This window comes from Tetrao urogallus (assembly GCF_951394365.1).
Source record: "Tetrao urogallus genome assembly, chromosome: 2".
Classification (NCBI taxonomy): Eukaryota; Metazoa; Chordata; class Aves; order Galliformes; family Phasianidae; genus Tetrao; species Tetrao urogallus.
Genome location: NC_136814.1, coordinates 6,588,313 through 6,605,005, shown reverse-complemented (window position 1 = coordinate 6,605,005; position 16,693 = coordinate 6,588,313). Strand labels below are relative to the sequence as shown.

Sequence of the window (16,693 nt, the reverse complement as noted above, 5' to 3'; positions counted from 1 at the left end):
AAAAAGGGTGTCTAATTCTTATCTGGGCATTTGTTTGCTCACTCTATGAATTAGGACCATCAGGCCATAGCGTGTAAAGCTGGAAGGGATCCTGGGCCCAGAATTGTCCTGCTTGAGGAAATGACCATTTCGGGAAAAGAAATGGGGCCACCCATCTCTGTGGTCACCACAGAGCAAGTTGGAAACGTAACTTTGTCATGCTTCCCTCTTGAAACCAGAGTCCCCAACACAAGAAGGATGCAGAGCTGCTGGAGCAGAGTCCAAAGGAGGGCAATGAAGCTGATCAGAGGGCTGGAAAACCTCTCTAATGAAGAAATACTGATGGAGGTAGCCTTGTTTAGGCTAAAGAAGGCTCTGAGGTGACCTCATTGTGGCCTTCCAGTACTTGAGGGGAGCTTATAAGCATAAGGTAGACTGACTTTTTGCATGGTCTGATGGTGACAAGACAAGGGAGAATGGCTTTAAAGAAAAAGAGGAGATTTAGGTTAGATGTTAGGAAGAAATTCTTTACTCAGAGGGCAGTGAGGCCCTGGTACTGCTGCCCAGAGCTGTGGTGCCCCAATCCTGGAGGTGCCCAAGGCCATGCTGGATTGGGCCCTGGGCAGCCTGAGCTGGTGGGAGCAGCCAGCCCATGGTATGGGGTTGGTGCTGGATGGGCTTTAAGCCATTAAACCTAAGATATTCTAATGATTCTATGATACTAAAGCTCCACAACTTGAAGCCAAGCCTTCATATCCACCCCAAGCTTGGTGTTGTCACAGAAAAAAACCAATAATGGCACTTAAATCACACAGCAGTTCCACAGTGCAGGCGTTGGGTGCTAGTCAGAGGCTATGAATCCTTTCAGAGGTGACAAGATTGCTGCTAAGAGAGAATGACTTCCAGTCACCCCAACATTAAAAACAGCAGCAGTATACACTGCATAAGAGTCCCACATACACATGCACCAGAGAGAACTTCGTTGTTATGCATTTTCATGTAAACTGCGGCTTACACTTAATAAGATACAGGCTCAAAGGATAATGTAAAGGATTTATGAAACAAAAGCCTGGAAAAAAATGAAAGAAAAAAAGCACTTTGGTAACAGAGTAACATTAACTGTTCTATAAAGCTATGAACACTTGACAGAAAATTATCCAGAAACTGCTGAGTCTGTTGGAGAAAAACAGAGAATGACTGTACTCGGAGAATTTCATAGTAGTTTGATCACTGATTCCTCAGTAAGCTGTTTAGGACTGCAGGCTAAACATTCTCCTGGAACAGATGTATCAATCAAAAGCTAAGCCTACTTCAAATAAGTAAGCACTGTCTATTTTCTTCTCCAGAATGCTTGATCAAAAAGCTGTCTTCTCTGGCCATTGATTGCTTTGTGTTTGGAAGGTGCCTGAATACTTCACTGATTTTAGCAGGTCTAGATCTTCAAAGACAGGTCAGTTTTTGTCAGTGATGAAAGAAATCATCTACAGGATATAAAGTAGATTAATGTTTGTCAGGCATTTCAAACAAGCCAGAAACCTATTCTTTCCTGTTCTTTAAAGAACCTTATGACTTGTTTTCTCATAAGGGATAAAAAATTCCAGAAACTAAGAGAGCAGAACAGAAACCCTATTTCTCACTCCCTGATAGCCTGCAGTTATAGTACAACAGGATCAACAGATTAGAAAATGAAAAAGGAAAATGTTGCTGTAGTAATTTTTATGAGTAGTTTTTGATCTTGCCCTCATGATGATTGCCTTCACATATAAACAGCAAGATAGCAGAGGACACACCTCAGCTGAGAGATCACCCAAGAGAACGTCCTCACTGTACAGTGAACAGGCACGAATGAAAAACAGTAAAAGGTTCTACAAGCTTGGCAGCAGGACCAGGTGCAGCAAACAGGTGAGCAGATGGGATGTGGCAGCCTCAGCTCCTCCTGGTTGTTCTCTGGTGCAAGCCCACCCAGTGCAAGCCAGCACCAGGTTGAGATGCCTGGGTTACCCATAAGTTCCAGGGGGAGCAGCCAATGAGCTGCCTCCAGGCAGCAGGGTACTGAAGCTACCTTGCCCAGCTAAGATTGAAAGCAGGAGTTCTACAAACAGTGGTGTCTGCAGTCTTGCTCGGCTAAGAAGCAGGCCCTCGATGTATTTCACTCTGAGCACTGGAGAAGAGCTGTAGAATTAAGCCTACATTACAACAAATACCTAAGCTGAGGCCGTCCCAGTGGCTATCACCAGCTTTCTGTAAGGGGCATGTACCTCTGGGACTCCCGACAGACCTCTGCAGCTTGTAGCCTGTTCACTGCCTGACCTAATTCTTCAAAATGGCTGGCCCATTTTGGCTGACAATTTACTTTAAATGCCCAGACACCAAGCAATGGAAAATTTCCTTTAAATGCCAGTTAATGAGCAATGGAAAATGTCATCACGATGAAATTATGCAGGTACTTAAGTACTCTGCTGGATCAGGCCTTTGTGAGCTACATTATGCTCTCACATTTGACTAGATTTCCTGAGTGTGATAAATAAAATCACACGAACCTCTATGATAAAAGAAGAAAAAAGGAGATACATGTATAAATTTTAAAGCTCCTTTGGTTCTTGGTTGGCATGGAGGAAAGAGGAAAAGAATGCAAAATCATAAACTAGGCTATGCTTGTGTAAATTACTCTGACATTTAATAACTCTCTACTAAAAATTCTCAAGCAAGGCTACTTCAGATATTTTTAAGGTCATGTATCATTTACTGTCTAGGTCAATTTATGCATCAGCAAAAAGGGCTGCAAACCCTTCTGGACAGCACTTTAAAAATAAAGGTATGTGTAACTGCTTGGGCCATATTTTCCTCCCCAGTTTCTGCTCTCTGAACATTTCACCTTGGAAAATTAAAGTAATAAGTGAAGTCAGTATGATATTTCAAGGCAAGCCAAGGACAAGCTTTATAACCGTGCTATCAAAATGCTATTAATAAAAGCAAAAATACACGCACGATGCCTGTGTTCCCCCATGGATGGAAAAAATTATTGTCCATTAAGTTAACATTTCAGATACCCTCTCAGTTTTTCCTAAGGTCCCAAAGAAGGCAACAGAACACATATCTCTTTCAGTGAACTTGTATAAAGTATCTGCTGTCATGTAGTGCTCTATTTTAGTAAACACTCCAAGGCTTCTTAAGAGAATATATGGATGAGTAAGATTTCTGGAGGGGAAAAAAGGGGTGGAAAATTGTAGCTAGAATTTTTTTATTTTCACTAAAAGTTTTATACCAATGCTTTAGTTTATTTTTCTTTGGGTTCAGAGAGCTGTGTTTATTCATATGTCTCGCCTTAACCCTTTGACTTCTCTTCACCACAGCACCCAACAGCTCCACGCTTATTCCTAGGACAACCACAGAATGGCTTAGGGTGGAAGGGGCCTTAAAGCCCACCCAGTTCCAACCTCCTTACTATAGGCTGGCTGCCCCCCACCAGCTCGGGCTGCCCAGGGCCCATCCAACTTGGCCTTGGGCACCTGCAGGGATGGGGCACCACAGCTCTGGGCAGCAGTGCCAGGGCCTCACTGCCCTTCTCAGTAAAAAAATTCCACCAAACATCTAATTTAGATCTCCTCTCTTCTAGTTTAAAACCATTCCCCCTTGTTAGTGATTGGACAGCTCATGTAAAAAGTTGGTCTTCCACCTGTTAATAATCTCCCCCCAAATACTGGAAGGCTGCAATGAGGTCTCCCTGGAGCCTTTTATTCTCCAGACTGAGCAAGCCCAGAACACATGCTGCACCAAGAACTGTTATCTACTTCTTACAGATGGGAAGCCAGATACAGCAGGCATAAAGCAGTGCTGCACAGGAGCATCCAAAGCAGCTCTGAATGAGCAAAGCTGCCTGGGAGATTTCAGGCACATAAGTCACCTCATTCAATTCCCCTCTGCTCATCTCCCAGCATCCCTGAACAATACTCTTGCAGAAACACAAGGCTCAGAGCAGTCTGTACCGTGCAAGGAAGTGTGGCCAGAGGCTCAGGATCTCAGGACCACTGAAATTTGTTGAAGATGTCTGCACAACTGCAGATCATGTAGAGTCATGCTATAAACTCAGACACGTTTGCCTTTGGTAGACATTTGCTTTTGCATTCTGTTTTTGTACACAACCAAAGAAACAGACGGATTCTGACAGGTTTAGAAAGCCCATGGTTTTCCTTGCTGCTTGCCTTGCCAGAAGTCTAACTGCAGAAACAGAGGAGAGACTTGACCTATTTATCGAATTTCCTTAGGTACACCGTACAGGCACATTCTCAGCTACATAATCTTTAACTGTTCCTTCCACAGGAGAAAACATTTGATATTTAAAATACTATGTAATTGTATTGAGTCCCAAGTTTGTACCCAACTTTTTAAAGCAAACTGCCCAAGGAACAGATGGCTCAGCAGGCTTTAGTTGTCACCTGGTCTCAAGTGCTCCAATTGCACACACACACACACACACACACACAAAGACATGGCAATATAAACTGAGGTAGAAGTAAAGGACCAGATAGTTCACTTCGAAAATGTCACAAGGTATTTCAAAAAAGAAAAAGACACTATTTGCCAAATTGAATTAATTACTCATGATACCTTCTGTTTTATGACAAATATTTTCATTGAAAACACTATAATTATTTTGCCTTTTTCTCCAGTTCTAGCAAACATGAAAGATGAAGTATAAGAAACAGTCATTTTTCTCTGCTAGTTACATTAACTCAAAGAATGACACACTTTGTAAAACCTCACACTACGTATTCTTCCCAACAGAAAAAAAATGCTCACTTTAAAGCTCTGTGCTCAAAGGATTTTAGAGAGAAGCGTTTTTTTACTCATACCTGCAGTATTATAATTACAGTGATCAGTATTTCTTGGGGAATTTCTCAGATCTTCCATGTTTGTTTCATTCCTTTTCAAAACTTCCTTCATAAAACACAATTAAAAGTTCTCAGGCAGTTGACAGAACTAAGAACGGAAGTAACTTTATTATTCATTCCCTCTCCTCCATTATTTATCCTTCTTGAGGTGAAAGTAGGACTCACAACTGCAGCACCAGGAGTTTGCTGCGAGTCCCTGGAACGCAGCCTGCTCACAATTAGCCACTGATCCAGCTGCTCGAACCACAACAAGGGAGCGTAAACTCCCTCCTCCTTGAGGCTACAGCTCCGCAGAGAAACCCTTCAACATCACAAACTTCCACCATTAAGTTTCTCAACTGAATAAACAGCATCAGCTCCGAGCTAAATTCTTAAGCTGCAACAAAATAAATACCCACTAAGAAAGCAGCTTTTTTTGGCATCACATACCTGTTGAATTTTTCTGTATGGTGCAGATTTTGGTTTTGGCCTCTTCTCAGTATCCATCTTCCCTGGAAACAACAGGGCAAGTAATTTAAGGTGCACCATTCTAGTATACGTGATAGGCAAGCCATCTTTGCACAAGTGTTGTACATCACAGGTTTTAATTATTACGTTGACAAAACAGTGGTGAAATATGCTATGCAGACCATTACCATACTTTACACCAATGCAAGGCTCTACCCATGCTGGTGTTAGTACAAGGCAGTACTCACATTCACATCCAGCTATGGATTTTGAAGCCTAATTCTACATCTGTTTTTTCAGCCTGGTCTCTGATCTGCATTTGGTGGGTACGACACCAATGATTACTCCGAAGTCATAACTTTCTGCGATTGACTGCGATAGTTTAGCTCCATGTGTAACAGTTCCTCTGTTTAATACACGCTACTTAATTTTTTCCTTGTTAGAAAGTCTTCCATTGGCATTAATTATGTCCACAAGGACAGAGAAGTAAAAAAGCATATTGCTTGCCTGAGGCCTCGGGTGGAAAGAGGTTTCCCAATGCAGGGAATCAGTCTTTTGTGACTTTAAAACTCCTCATACAGCTGATCCCAGACGGAAACCCCCTGCTCACAGCTTATAAATGAAGCGCGAGCCCAAAGTGCTGCAAACTGATTAAACAAAAAGCAGGCAGGCAAGCAATTCACAAGCAGGTCCGTCCTTGACCTATCTGCTTGGTGGATGTTTATGCATTTACACTCAGTGGGCTGCAGAGGAAATACCCACCTTATGACGTAACACCTACACGTGCTTGCACTTTTAAATAACGATTTAATATCACAGCCCCTCAGGAACCTCACGTCCGTCCCTTACCTACCAAATTTGGCTTCTGGCAGCCTCTGTTTACCAGCCCCAGCTCCCACGCAGGGCTGGAACCGCTTATTCCTGCCTGATTTTTGTTTTTCCCTCTCTGAGGGCGCTCCCTGCACACCCTGAGGACCTCAGCACAGAGCTGCAACGCACGAGAGAGGCTGGCAGCAGCCAGCGCGGGGCACGAGCCGCCGCCGAGCCGAGAGTGGGCGCGGGACCGAGCTGAACGCGAGGGCGCGGCTTCCCGCCCACACGGGCTGCGGGGCGGCCGCGCGCGCGGCGCGAGCACGTTGCAAAGTTCTCTGCCGCGTCCGTCGGTCCGCCCTCGCGCCGCAGGACCAATGGTGGCCCGGCGCGGTGCGGCGGCGACCAATCGGCGTTGTCCCGGCGGGCTGCCCGGCAAAATGGCGGCGCCGGTGGCGGCTCGGTGGATGCCGCGCCGCCGTAACGCTCGCCATGCCTGGTAGCCGGCGGAGGGAGCCCTGCCCCAGGCTCACCGCCCTGCGGGGGCGGAGCGGCGGCGAGGACGGGCTCGGCCGGCGACGGCGGCCGGCGGAGCGTCCCGCGGAGGAAGAGGCGGCGGCGGCCGCCGGAGGCGAGGAGGGCGGCGCGGGCCGCGGCCTGCCCGTCAGGGAGGCGCCCCGGCCGTCGCCGTCGCGGGAGGCGGCGGTGCGCGGCGCGGCAGGTACGGCGGGAGCGGCCTCGGCTCTGCCCGCCCGTCTGCGCGGCGAGCAGCTCCCCGCGGAGGGTAGGGCCTGGGAGGAGAGGAGCCGCGACATAGAGCAGCTCGCAGGGTGCATCTGGCGTAGGGATGGCGTCTTCTAGAAGTTGTGCAGGCGGTTCCGTCTGAAGGGCAGGCTGAGGCAGCTGGGAGCTTGTTGTGCGCAGCTGTGCCCTTGTTGTTATCAGCCCCACCTGGAGAGGCACAGAGACGTGTGGATGGTGCCCCTGCAGGGAGTTGTGACCCAGAGCCTTTCAGGGGCCTGTGGGTGTTTTGACCCAGACCAGTGTTGTACGATCTTTTACTGTGTGAGACGCAGAGTGAGGCAGGACACAAAACATAGCTCTACATAGCATTTCATTAACACACAGTACTCCTTCGGGTAAGAAGATAGGCAGTCCTCATATTTAGTGTTAGATGCTGGGCATCCAGCTGTCAGCATCCTGTCATCTCTATGTGACATCACCATCTTGTCCTGCATTAACTGCAGTGGAAAGAACCCATCCTGTAAGTAAAGAACTTCGATGACTGTGAGCTTTGTTTGATTCTTCCTTAAGTGCACCCTCAGTAAGGTTGCAGATGACACCAAGTTGACTGGAAGTGTCGATCTGCCTGGGGGTAGCGAGGCCTTACAGAGGGATCTGGACAGGCTGGATAGCTAGGCCAATGGGATGAGGTTCAACAAATGCCAGGTCCTGCACTTTGTCCACAACAATCCCAGGCAACGCTACATACAGGCTTGGGGCAGAACGGCTGGAAGACTGTAGGGGAAATGGACCTGGGGTATTGATTGATGCTTGGCTGAACATGAGCCAGCAGTGTGCCCAGGTGGTCAAGAAGGCCAGTGGCATTCTGACTTGTATCAGAAACAGCATTGCCAGCAGGAACAGGGAAGTGATTGTCTCCCTGTACTCAGCTCTGGTGAGGCCACACCTCGAGTACTGTGTCCAGTTTTGGGCCCCTCACTGCAAGGAAGACATTGAGGCCCTGGGGCATGTTCAAAGAAGGGCAACAAAGCTGGTGAGGGGTCTGGAACACAGGCCTTATGAGGAGCAGCTGAAGGAGCTGGGATTCTTCAGTCTGGAGAAGAGAAGGCTCAGGGGAGACCTTATTGCTCTCTATAACTTCCTGAAGTGAGGTTGTAGTGAGCTGGGGGTCGGCCTCTTCTCTCGTGTAAATAGTGATAGGACCAGAGGGAATGGCTTCAAGCTGCACCAGGGGAGATTTAGGCTGGACATTAGGAAATACTGCTTTTCTGAAAGAGTGGTCAAGCACTGGAATGGGCTGCCCAGGGAGATGGTGGATTCACCAATCCTGAAGGTGTTCAAGGAATGTTTGGATTTTGTGTTGAGGGACATGGCTTAGTGAGAGCTATTGATGATGGGTGGATGGTTGGACTGGATGATCCTGTGGGTGTTTTCCAACCTTAGTGATTCCGTGATTCTATGAAAGCATCTCCATTGTGCCTCGCCCTGGGTCTGTTAGATTCTGAGTTTCTTCACCTTCGTGTTTGTTATTGTTTAATAAGGATCACCTTTCTGTTTACACAGAGCCATGTTTACATAAAACTCCAAAGAGATCACTGAGTAGGAAATCCAGAATACCCACCTTCAGCTCACCAGTTAATGACACTGATATACAGCAAGAAATCTTTTGGGATCCTCATTCACCAATTGCACGTGGAATAGGTAATATTAACAAAATTCAGACTTCAGGGTGCCTGTCAAGGGAATGCAATTGCAATGTATTAGAAGAAGGGAAAAGACTCTTCAGCAGGGTCTCTTGTGACAGAACAAGGGGAAATAGTTTCAAACTAACAGATGGGAGATTTAGATTGGACATAAGGAAGAAGGTTTTTACAGTAAGGGTGGTGAGGCACTGACACACGTTGCTCAGAGATGTCATGGATGCCCCATCCCTGGAGACATTCAAGCTAAGGCTGAATGGAACTCTGAGCACCTGATAGTCCTGTAGGTTTCCCTATTCATTGGAGGGGAGTTGGATTAGATGGCCTTTAAAGATCCCTTCCGAGTCAAATGATTCTGTGATAAAAGTCCAAATTTATTGGAAAAATGCCCCTTCTTGTATCGTGACAGCACCTGGTGAGTCCAGAGGTGATTGGTTTGATTTTACTTTTATTAAAATCCCCCAGATTCCTCAGTATAGTGCTATATGAACTTCGGACTTCATCAAGTGTAATTTGAGCTATAATGAACTTTATAAATTGTAAAGTTTTGCCACTTTTTAAGTTTTTTTTTTTTTATTATTATTATTTTCTTAGGCAAAGGAAAAACCAAACAGCTTACCAGTAGATGTGCAGTAGAAATTTCAGAAATTGTTAATAGGATTGCTCCTCAGGTAATTGTTACTTTCTAAAACAATGCTCTGTATATGCAGTACTGAAACAGAACAGTGCTTTTACTGAAGGCTCCCTTTTAGTTACAGTAGTCTAACATACATGGCAAGAAGCAAGTGTGCAGATAACTAGAAACATGTTTATAAAACTGGCTTGAATTATAATCATAAGCTCAACATTTGACTCTTAAAAAAACAAGATGTATGAAGAAAGTGGACTAGTTGCAGCTGCATTTAGGAAGTTCTACTTGCAGAACTCAGCTTACTGACCCTGATCTTAGAAGATTTATTGTGGTTTACATATCCTTAATCACTTGTGCATTAAAAGGTATAGTTTCTTCACATACTGGATTTACTTGGCAACATCTGACTCAGACATCTAAGAGAGGCTGCTCAATGATATAAACGCAGTAAAGCTGCACCATTATTCTAAATAATTTGCGTTTTTTACCCCAAGGTCCACGCTCCTGACGTCTCTTTCTGGCTGTCAAACTGACATCCACAGCCCGCAAAATGAAAAGGAGATCGTCTTTTAACAGGAGTCTATTGTTTGTATTGTACTAGATGGAAGAAGAGAACTTGTCATTCCTAGTACAGTCTGTAGAATGTGGCTTGCCAGAAATGCCTACTTATTTGACAGAGCCATTTAAATGTATTTGCTATTTTGAATATTTGTGAGAAAGGAGAATTAGAAAATCATTGATAAGGGATGTCATTTCCTTTTAAATGACTACACTTCTATAATGACTATAAATAATATCATACTGGGTTTGCTAATATATATTGCTTGCGTTCTTTTTTTCTTGAAAAATGAAACATACTGAAAACTACCCTGATAGTCAGTGAAGTTCAAATTACCTTTGTTGGCTAACATGCAGTCACTCCTCACATTCAGTATTTGGCTCTGGCCCTGTACTCGCTGTACTGCTGCAGTAGTGTATCTCTTAGATTTAGGAATTCAGATCCCAGCCTGAATGTTGAAGCTGTAAAAAGAGCTCATTCCATTTCTAAACATCCTTGATTTCTGTTTAAAGGCTCCTTTCTAAGAGTTGTAATGGAAGAAGTCAGATTTTTTTTCCATACAAAATATGATCTGTTTCAAATTCTCCGATCTGTTAATGCTGCTGTAAGTGGATAAAGATAAGGGTATCTCAAGTAGCTTCTTACTTGTGTACTAAAGTAAATAAACTAAATCACAGCTTGTAATGTGAATATTGCTGATTATTCGTAAACCTGACTGGGAAGCAAATATAGTATTAGATTTAATCACCAAACTAAAATTCAATTATTTTAATTGAAGTTCCAGCATTAAATTGATACAATTAAACCGATACAACTATCAGTTGACAGTGTTGGAGTAATCTTGCTTAGCTTGTATTGGTTTAGCTCCCATCCTTGGCTTTCAATAGATTTGATCCAATTTAATTGATTTAGTAACGTTAACTAATGCAAGGTGTGTGTCTAGTCAAATCCTTATCTGAAATCAAATTGCTAAGCATTATAAATCTAATCATCCAGGATGAAAAAGCAGCCTGTAATGAAGGCTCCCTTCTGGGGACGTGGATTGGTGAGGATGCTATTCCCTGCACACCTGGAGTAGTAAAAGTGCGAGCCAGGACAAAGTTATGTTGTACAAGGTAAGTCAGAGTTTTGCCTTGCCCATTGTAGCTGGGTTTTCATGTAAAAAGGCTATGTGGTGTTTCAGTATGCATAGTGAGCCATGTAGTTGTGTATTAGCATACAGAAAGATTTTAACTTTGCAGTTGCTATCTTGTTAATTGGGTGGTTATCACTGGGAGTTATCTAAAGGATTGCATGCATTGAGAGCAGCAGGATTCAGTCATACTCTCAGTAGCTGTTAAACTAGTGAATAAACAGCATATAGGGTAGCTTAGCTGAACTTAGCAAAACTTTCTCAATAGGTCTGATTCTCTTCTCTATTTTATTTTACTTTTGTGTTTTATTAATCTAGAGATCTAAAAATAAAAAGTCCTGAAGAGGAGCTCATGAAGTTGGCCAAGGAATTTGATAAAAATCTGGTAGAGCTAGATGCTGTTCATGAACAAGAGAAGCTTAGTCATGGCTTTATCCAGACCGAGTCTTTAAATGATCACAAAGATGAATCAAAAATCAAGAACCTGAAATCGCTCCTTGATGAGGTTTCTGCAACAGGTACTGCTCTGTCTCTGAAACCAGTTGGAGAAAGCACTGGCATCCCTACAGTAGAGCCTTGTCAGTCTAGCAGTCAAAAGTCTATAGACCTTGAGGCTGAAATAGCCCTTCATGCTCTTTTTGATTGTTCTACCCAGAAGTGTAGTGGACAGTTAAGCCAAGGGCTCTCAGGTATTTCTCTAAATAACAGTTTCTGTGAAAACAAAAGTATCTTGGAGATTGACCACCTTCCTGAGCAAATTAAAAACGTGCAAAATGGCAGATCAGGTGCGTGTCGAAAAGATACCCTACGTGCACCAGGAAGTGTGAAACAGGCTTTTCAGAAAACTGATACTCACATGCTGACAAAAAAAAATTCTTCTTTGAAGACAGAATTGGTGGTCTCCAGTAAGCCTGCTGGAGTAGTTAATGATGATTTTGATGACTGGGATACAGACTTTTTGGCAGATGACTCTTTTGTGATGCAAATAACCCAAAATCCCGAGTTGATAAACATTGAAGAAGCTCCACCAATTCCTATAAATCCATCTGTGCAGGGTTCCAGTGATGCCAGCAGAACAAAGGAAAGAAGTAATTCTACTTCAGTAATTTGTTTGGAGAGCGTACACAAATCTAACAGTTTCCAGTTTTCACCTTTGAAGCATCCTAGTAAAAATGCACAAAATGTTGCAAAATCTCTTTCTTTACAAAAGCCTTATAATAAGATGGAAAACTCAAAGATGGCAAGCATGGATTCTGCTTGGAGAAGTGCCCCCAACAACGATTTTAACTGTATTCCTGTTTCAATGCAGTCTCAAGCAAAGAATGGAAATGGAACTGTTGAGCCTAAAGGTAACCTTGTTCCTCTTTGTCCTTCAAGGTCTCATTCTCGTAGACCTCAGACTGAAAAACCAGGGAATGACACACACATTGTTTTCTGTGAATCAACCAGTGTTTCTACCAATACAAAACCCAATGTCAATACAGGTCACTTAAATCCAGCTGAAATACCAAAGAAACGTCCTCTGTCATTTGATGACTGGAATGAACCAAAATTCTCTGATGAGGTTTTAGACATGTTTTGTGAATCTGATAGTCTTTGGGATGCAAACTGCGAGGACGATGAATTATTGTATCAGGTATGCGATGACGTAGAAAAGCAGACTCAGAACCAGGATGTTAAACAAGGAAGCGAAAGAACTAAAACAATACAAGGAGCCAATATTCAATCCAGATCAAATGCTGACAGTGGCTTTGCAGCATCTAAACCAGGACTATCTGATCACCCCTCAGCACAACAAAGAAACGCACAGCAGGATGGTCATTCACTAGACAACTCTAGGAACTTAAGGGTTACACATGGGCTGACTGCAACAGGGCACGTAGCAAACTGTAAAAACGTACTGAATCCTCTAACAGCGACTTCTGGTACTTCAGCGAAGAGTAAATACACACTGTCAAAAAACTATCATCAAGCTGCTTCTGAAGATACTAGAAGGAGTGCTTCAGGAAAATGGCACAGGTCAAACTCTGTGCCGGGAAAAGAAGCTAGTTCTGAAGCAAGCCCAGCTAATGCAATAAACATTTTTTGTAGCAAATCGTTAGAGAGCCAACATCTTTTGTATAATACAGGAAAGATGCCAAATAACAGTTCCGGTAACAGCATGTCACTTCTGCCTTCAAAGTTTAAGTTTCGAAAGACTGACAGTTCTCAGAGAGCTCTTCATGTAGGGCCTGAAAATCCAGGGAGTCATTCTGGCATTGGAATTGCTCTTCAGGGTTTGGAAGGAAGTAAGAATCAGGTGAATGTGACCTCGCACAGCAAGCCTGAAAATACAAAACCACCTTTCAAGAGGCACCTTTCAGAGTCTTCTGCATTGCCTACATCAGGTGCGTGCCTTAGATATTGAATCACTGCTGAACTGCTTTTCTGTTGTTATTTTTTTCCTCATTGTGCACAGGAAGTTACAGGATAAGTTTATACTGCGTTTCAACTTAAAATAGATTTCAATATTTATCCATTCAGTTTAGGCAATAGTAAATGTACTAATGAGAATTTAGAAGTTGTTTTCTCCAAACTTAAAACTGTCTTGACGCATTTCTTGAATTCCTGTAGTTAAGGACTTTTCTTTCCTATTTTTGTTCCGCTTCTCAGAAATCTTCATAGTCCATAGACACTCAGAACCACTAGAATCAGGTATACTCTGATGGCAGCACTCAGCATACTGTGCTCTGAGTTACTTCAAAGCATTTTGGTACGCAGTGAGTGCTGTAGTGCAAGTCAGTGCTTGAATTAGCAGTATGTACTGGGAGAAAAAAAAAAAAAACATTAAAAATTATTTATCTCAGCCATGATTTTAAAACCCCAGTTTATGGTGGGGCAGGGAAAAGGCAGCAAATGATACAGAATGCCAATTTCTTTTTATTGTATGCCTGGAAATTGGAACTTCGAATCATTCTGAAACCGAGGCGTGTATTGTTATTTGCTCTGTGACCAGAATTGCCAGTGAAATATTCCTTGTGTAATCAGCCCAAACACTAACGCTTCCTTTTATTTACCCTCCCAGATGGTCACTAGACCAGACCATTTTGAAGTGGTCTGCAATATTCTAAGCACTGTTATTCGCTAGAGAAATGTGGAACAAGCCAAGTTTCAGTCAGTCCTCACTTCCTCTTGACCTAATTGCTTGGTAGAGTATTTATTAGTACTAATTTTGATAAAATGGGCCTTTTGAAGTGTACTATATCAACCTCAATTGCTAGGAAGTGCTGTTATAAAAACAAAAAGTAATTCCTGGAAACCATCAGCCAGCATTATGTAAAGAATCACTATTTTATCTTTTCTGTACCCAGCAAAGAAGTAGACAAATGGAAATAAACGATTTTGGATGGGAGGGGGGGGAGTTAAATCGTCATTCTGCAGAATGCTTTAGAGAATGTATTTATGAAATAGAAAGTGCTCTCTTAGCTTAGATTTTATTTCCAGAGAAACAACAGAACTTTCCTCTATCTTAAGCTGTTTGTGAAAAGACCTTGCTGCAATGGAAGGCTGGGTATTAAGCAGTCTTTGCAAAAACTAATATGTAATGGACATCTGTAAATCATCTTTTCTTAAGAATCAAATTGAGCCTTTGTTGTGTTTATCCAGTCTGGAAAACTACTTATTATGAATACATTAATTGAAAATGGGTGCATAAAAATGGTAAAATTCTTGACCTGAAGAATGATGGGAGCCTTCCTGTTGGTTCCAATGAGGTCAGGATTTTATTGTACAGGAATTTATAGTTCTGTAACACAACATATAAAATATTACGTTTAGCTATCATGTTCTTGTCTCCTTTGACAATTTTTATTGCTCCTTCTGACCTTTTTTCAACCTTTCTGGTTTTATTTGTGTGACACCTGTACTATATCTGACCCTGTGTCTATACCATCTCAATGCCCATCTCTCTAACTCACTAAATTGTAGAGCCCTTTTCATTCCAATAGCCTTAATTTTCTTAACCCACTGCCGTCTCCTGTGTTGACTCCTCGTGTCACAAGGTTCACTTGAAGGGCAGCCAACTAAAATTTCCTTGAAGCAAATGTCTGCACCCCCCCATCCCCCCATACCTTCATTGCGAGGTAGTAATCAGCAGCACTGCAAAGGTCATGCATCTTATCCCCCTTCTGCCCTGGGGACAGGATAGATGGGCTTGGGTGCCTGGCATGTCACAATAGTGTGCTCTTGCTATGTATCTTCACACACTGAAAACAGATGAGTTGAAATAAATATTGGAAAAAACAAAACAAACAAAAAAAACCTTGTAGGGTCCTAAATGTATGCTTTTTATTTACAGTGTCTATGGTGGAACAGAAACACAGAAAATGTTCTCAAGAAGAAATTGAAAGAAAAAAACAAGAAGCTCTTGCACGAAGGAAATCCAGAATGCAGGCATTCTTAAAAGATGCTTCAGTTTGACTGGAGTTTCTAAGCTCTTGGCAGGGCAAAGTTGTAATGATGGAAGACATTTTAAACTGCGCCCACAGTTGCTGACAGCAAGCTTTTCTTATTTCTTGATTTAAAAAAAGATCCCGATCCTGAGCCGTTACTGATATCCTGGTGGCATTTAGTCTTAATTAAAACATACCTATGGGAAACGTGTAGTCCCACACTGTCCTCAAAACAATGAATTTCCAGGCTTTTTGAGTTCCCATTCTGTTAGGCACTGAAGTTACATGCTCTAAAAATCATGACCACATGAAAAAAATGGTGTATGCTAATAATTAAGAGGCTTCAAAAATGGGCTGTATGTATTTTGGCTGCATTTCTTTCACTGGAAATATTTTAAGCTAAAGGATGACACTCAAGCACACGCAGACAATGCAATACTTGTGTTTGCTCTCAAGGGAAATTTCTAAAGTTTGAGTTAAAATAAGTGCGAACTAAAAAACGTCCTCTAATGGAAAAGTCATAGAAATGAATAGGTTTTGGAAGCCTTGATCTGTTTGTTACCTTTAGGCAAAAATTGTGCATGGTGAAGAAAGGGTTTAATATATAAATTTCATGAGGTGAAATAACAGCAAGGGAAGAACGCTTTTGTTTTTAATTTCCTCTACGAAGAGATGGAATTGTCCTACCTAATAAAGCTAGTCCATTTTTGTTTCTTAACGTGTGTTACAAGCTAATTAGAAAGGGAAGCCTATGTCATTGTACCAAACCATAAGCAATACAAAATGCACCAGGTGAAATGTCACCAACTGCGAATCAGTTCAGCGTGATGGTTATACATATTCTTCAAACTGAAGTCTGTTAAAACATAATAATGCAATGTCATGTCAGCTTAACGGGGGCTGATAGAATTCTCAATGTGATAGATGGGTGCAGAGCTCAAACTGCAAAAAGTGCCTGTGGGTAAGCTGTGAGATGTTTTTTAACTGAGGGATGCTTACATGTAAACATGTGACACTATGAAAAGTGACTGTGATTTTTCTTTGTAAATAACTAACTTTGAAATGTACCAAAGGTCAGATGAAGCTTTTGGTTTCTGTTAAATGTACCATTTTTGTAACTTTTGAAAATGTAAGTATTGTATATTTGTAAATTGTTATTAAACTTTTTTTTTTTTTAATATTTCTCTAGTGTGTTCTGAAAAATACTGGAGAAATTGGCAAAAGCAGGCGCAATGGCAATTCTCTATTGACTTTACCTTACAGTTTTATTTTGTGTTTTATTCAGTTACTCCACGCCTCACTTTTCTACCTGTAGTGGTAGCAAACCACTTCCCGTGGTCAGTTTAAACTAAAAATCCTTTCCATAGGA

At 42.4% G+C, this 16,693-nt stretch overlaps 1 protein-coding gene across 1 annotated transcript; it reads left to right on the top strand.

Moving 5' to 3' along the window:
* Positions 1–6,620: 6,620 nt before the first annotated feature.
* Positions 6,621–15,352, top strand: ETAA1 (ETAA1 activator of ATR kinase; the record flags this gene model as incomplete). Its single annotated transcript, XM_079532617.1, has 6 exons — positions 6,621–6,849; positions 8,436–8,573; positions 9,167–9,243; positions 10,759–10,877; positions 11,213–13,281; positions 15,231–15,352. 6 exons carry the CDS (start codon positions 6,621–6,623, stop codon positions 15,350–15,352), a joined length of 2,754 nt encoding a protein of 917 aa, XP_079388743.1.
* Between the last annotated feature and the right edge of the window lie 1,341 nt (positions 15,353–16,693).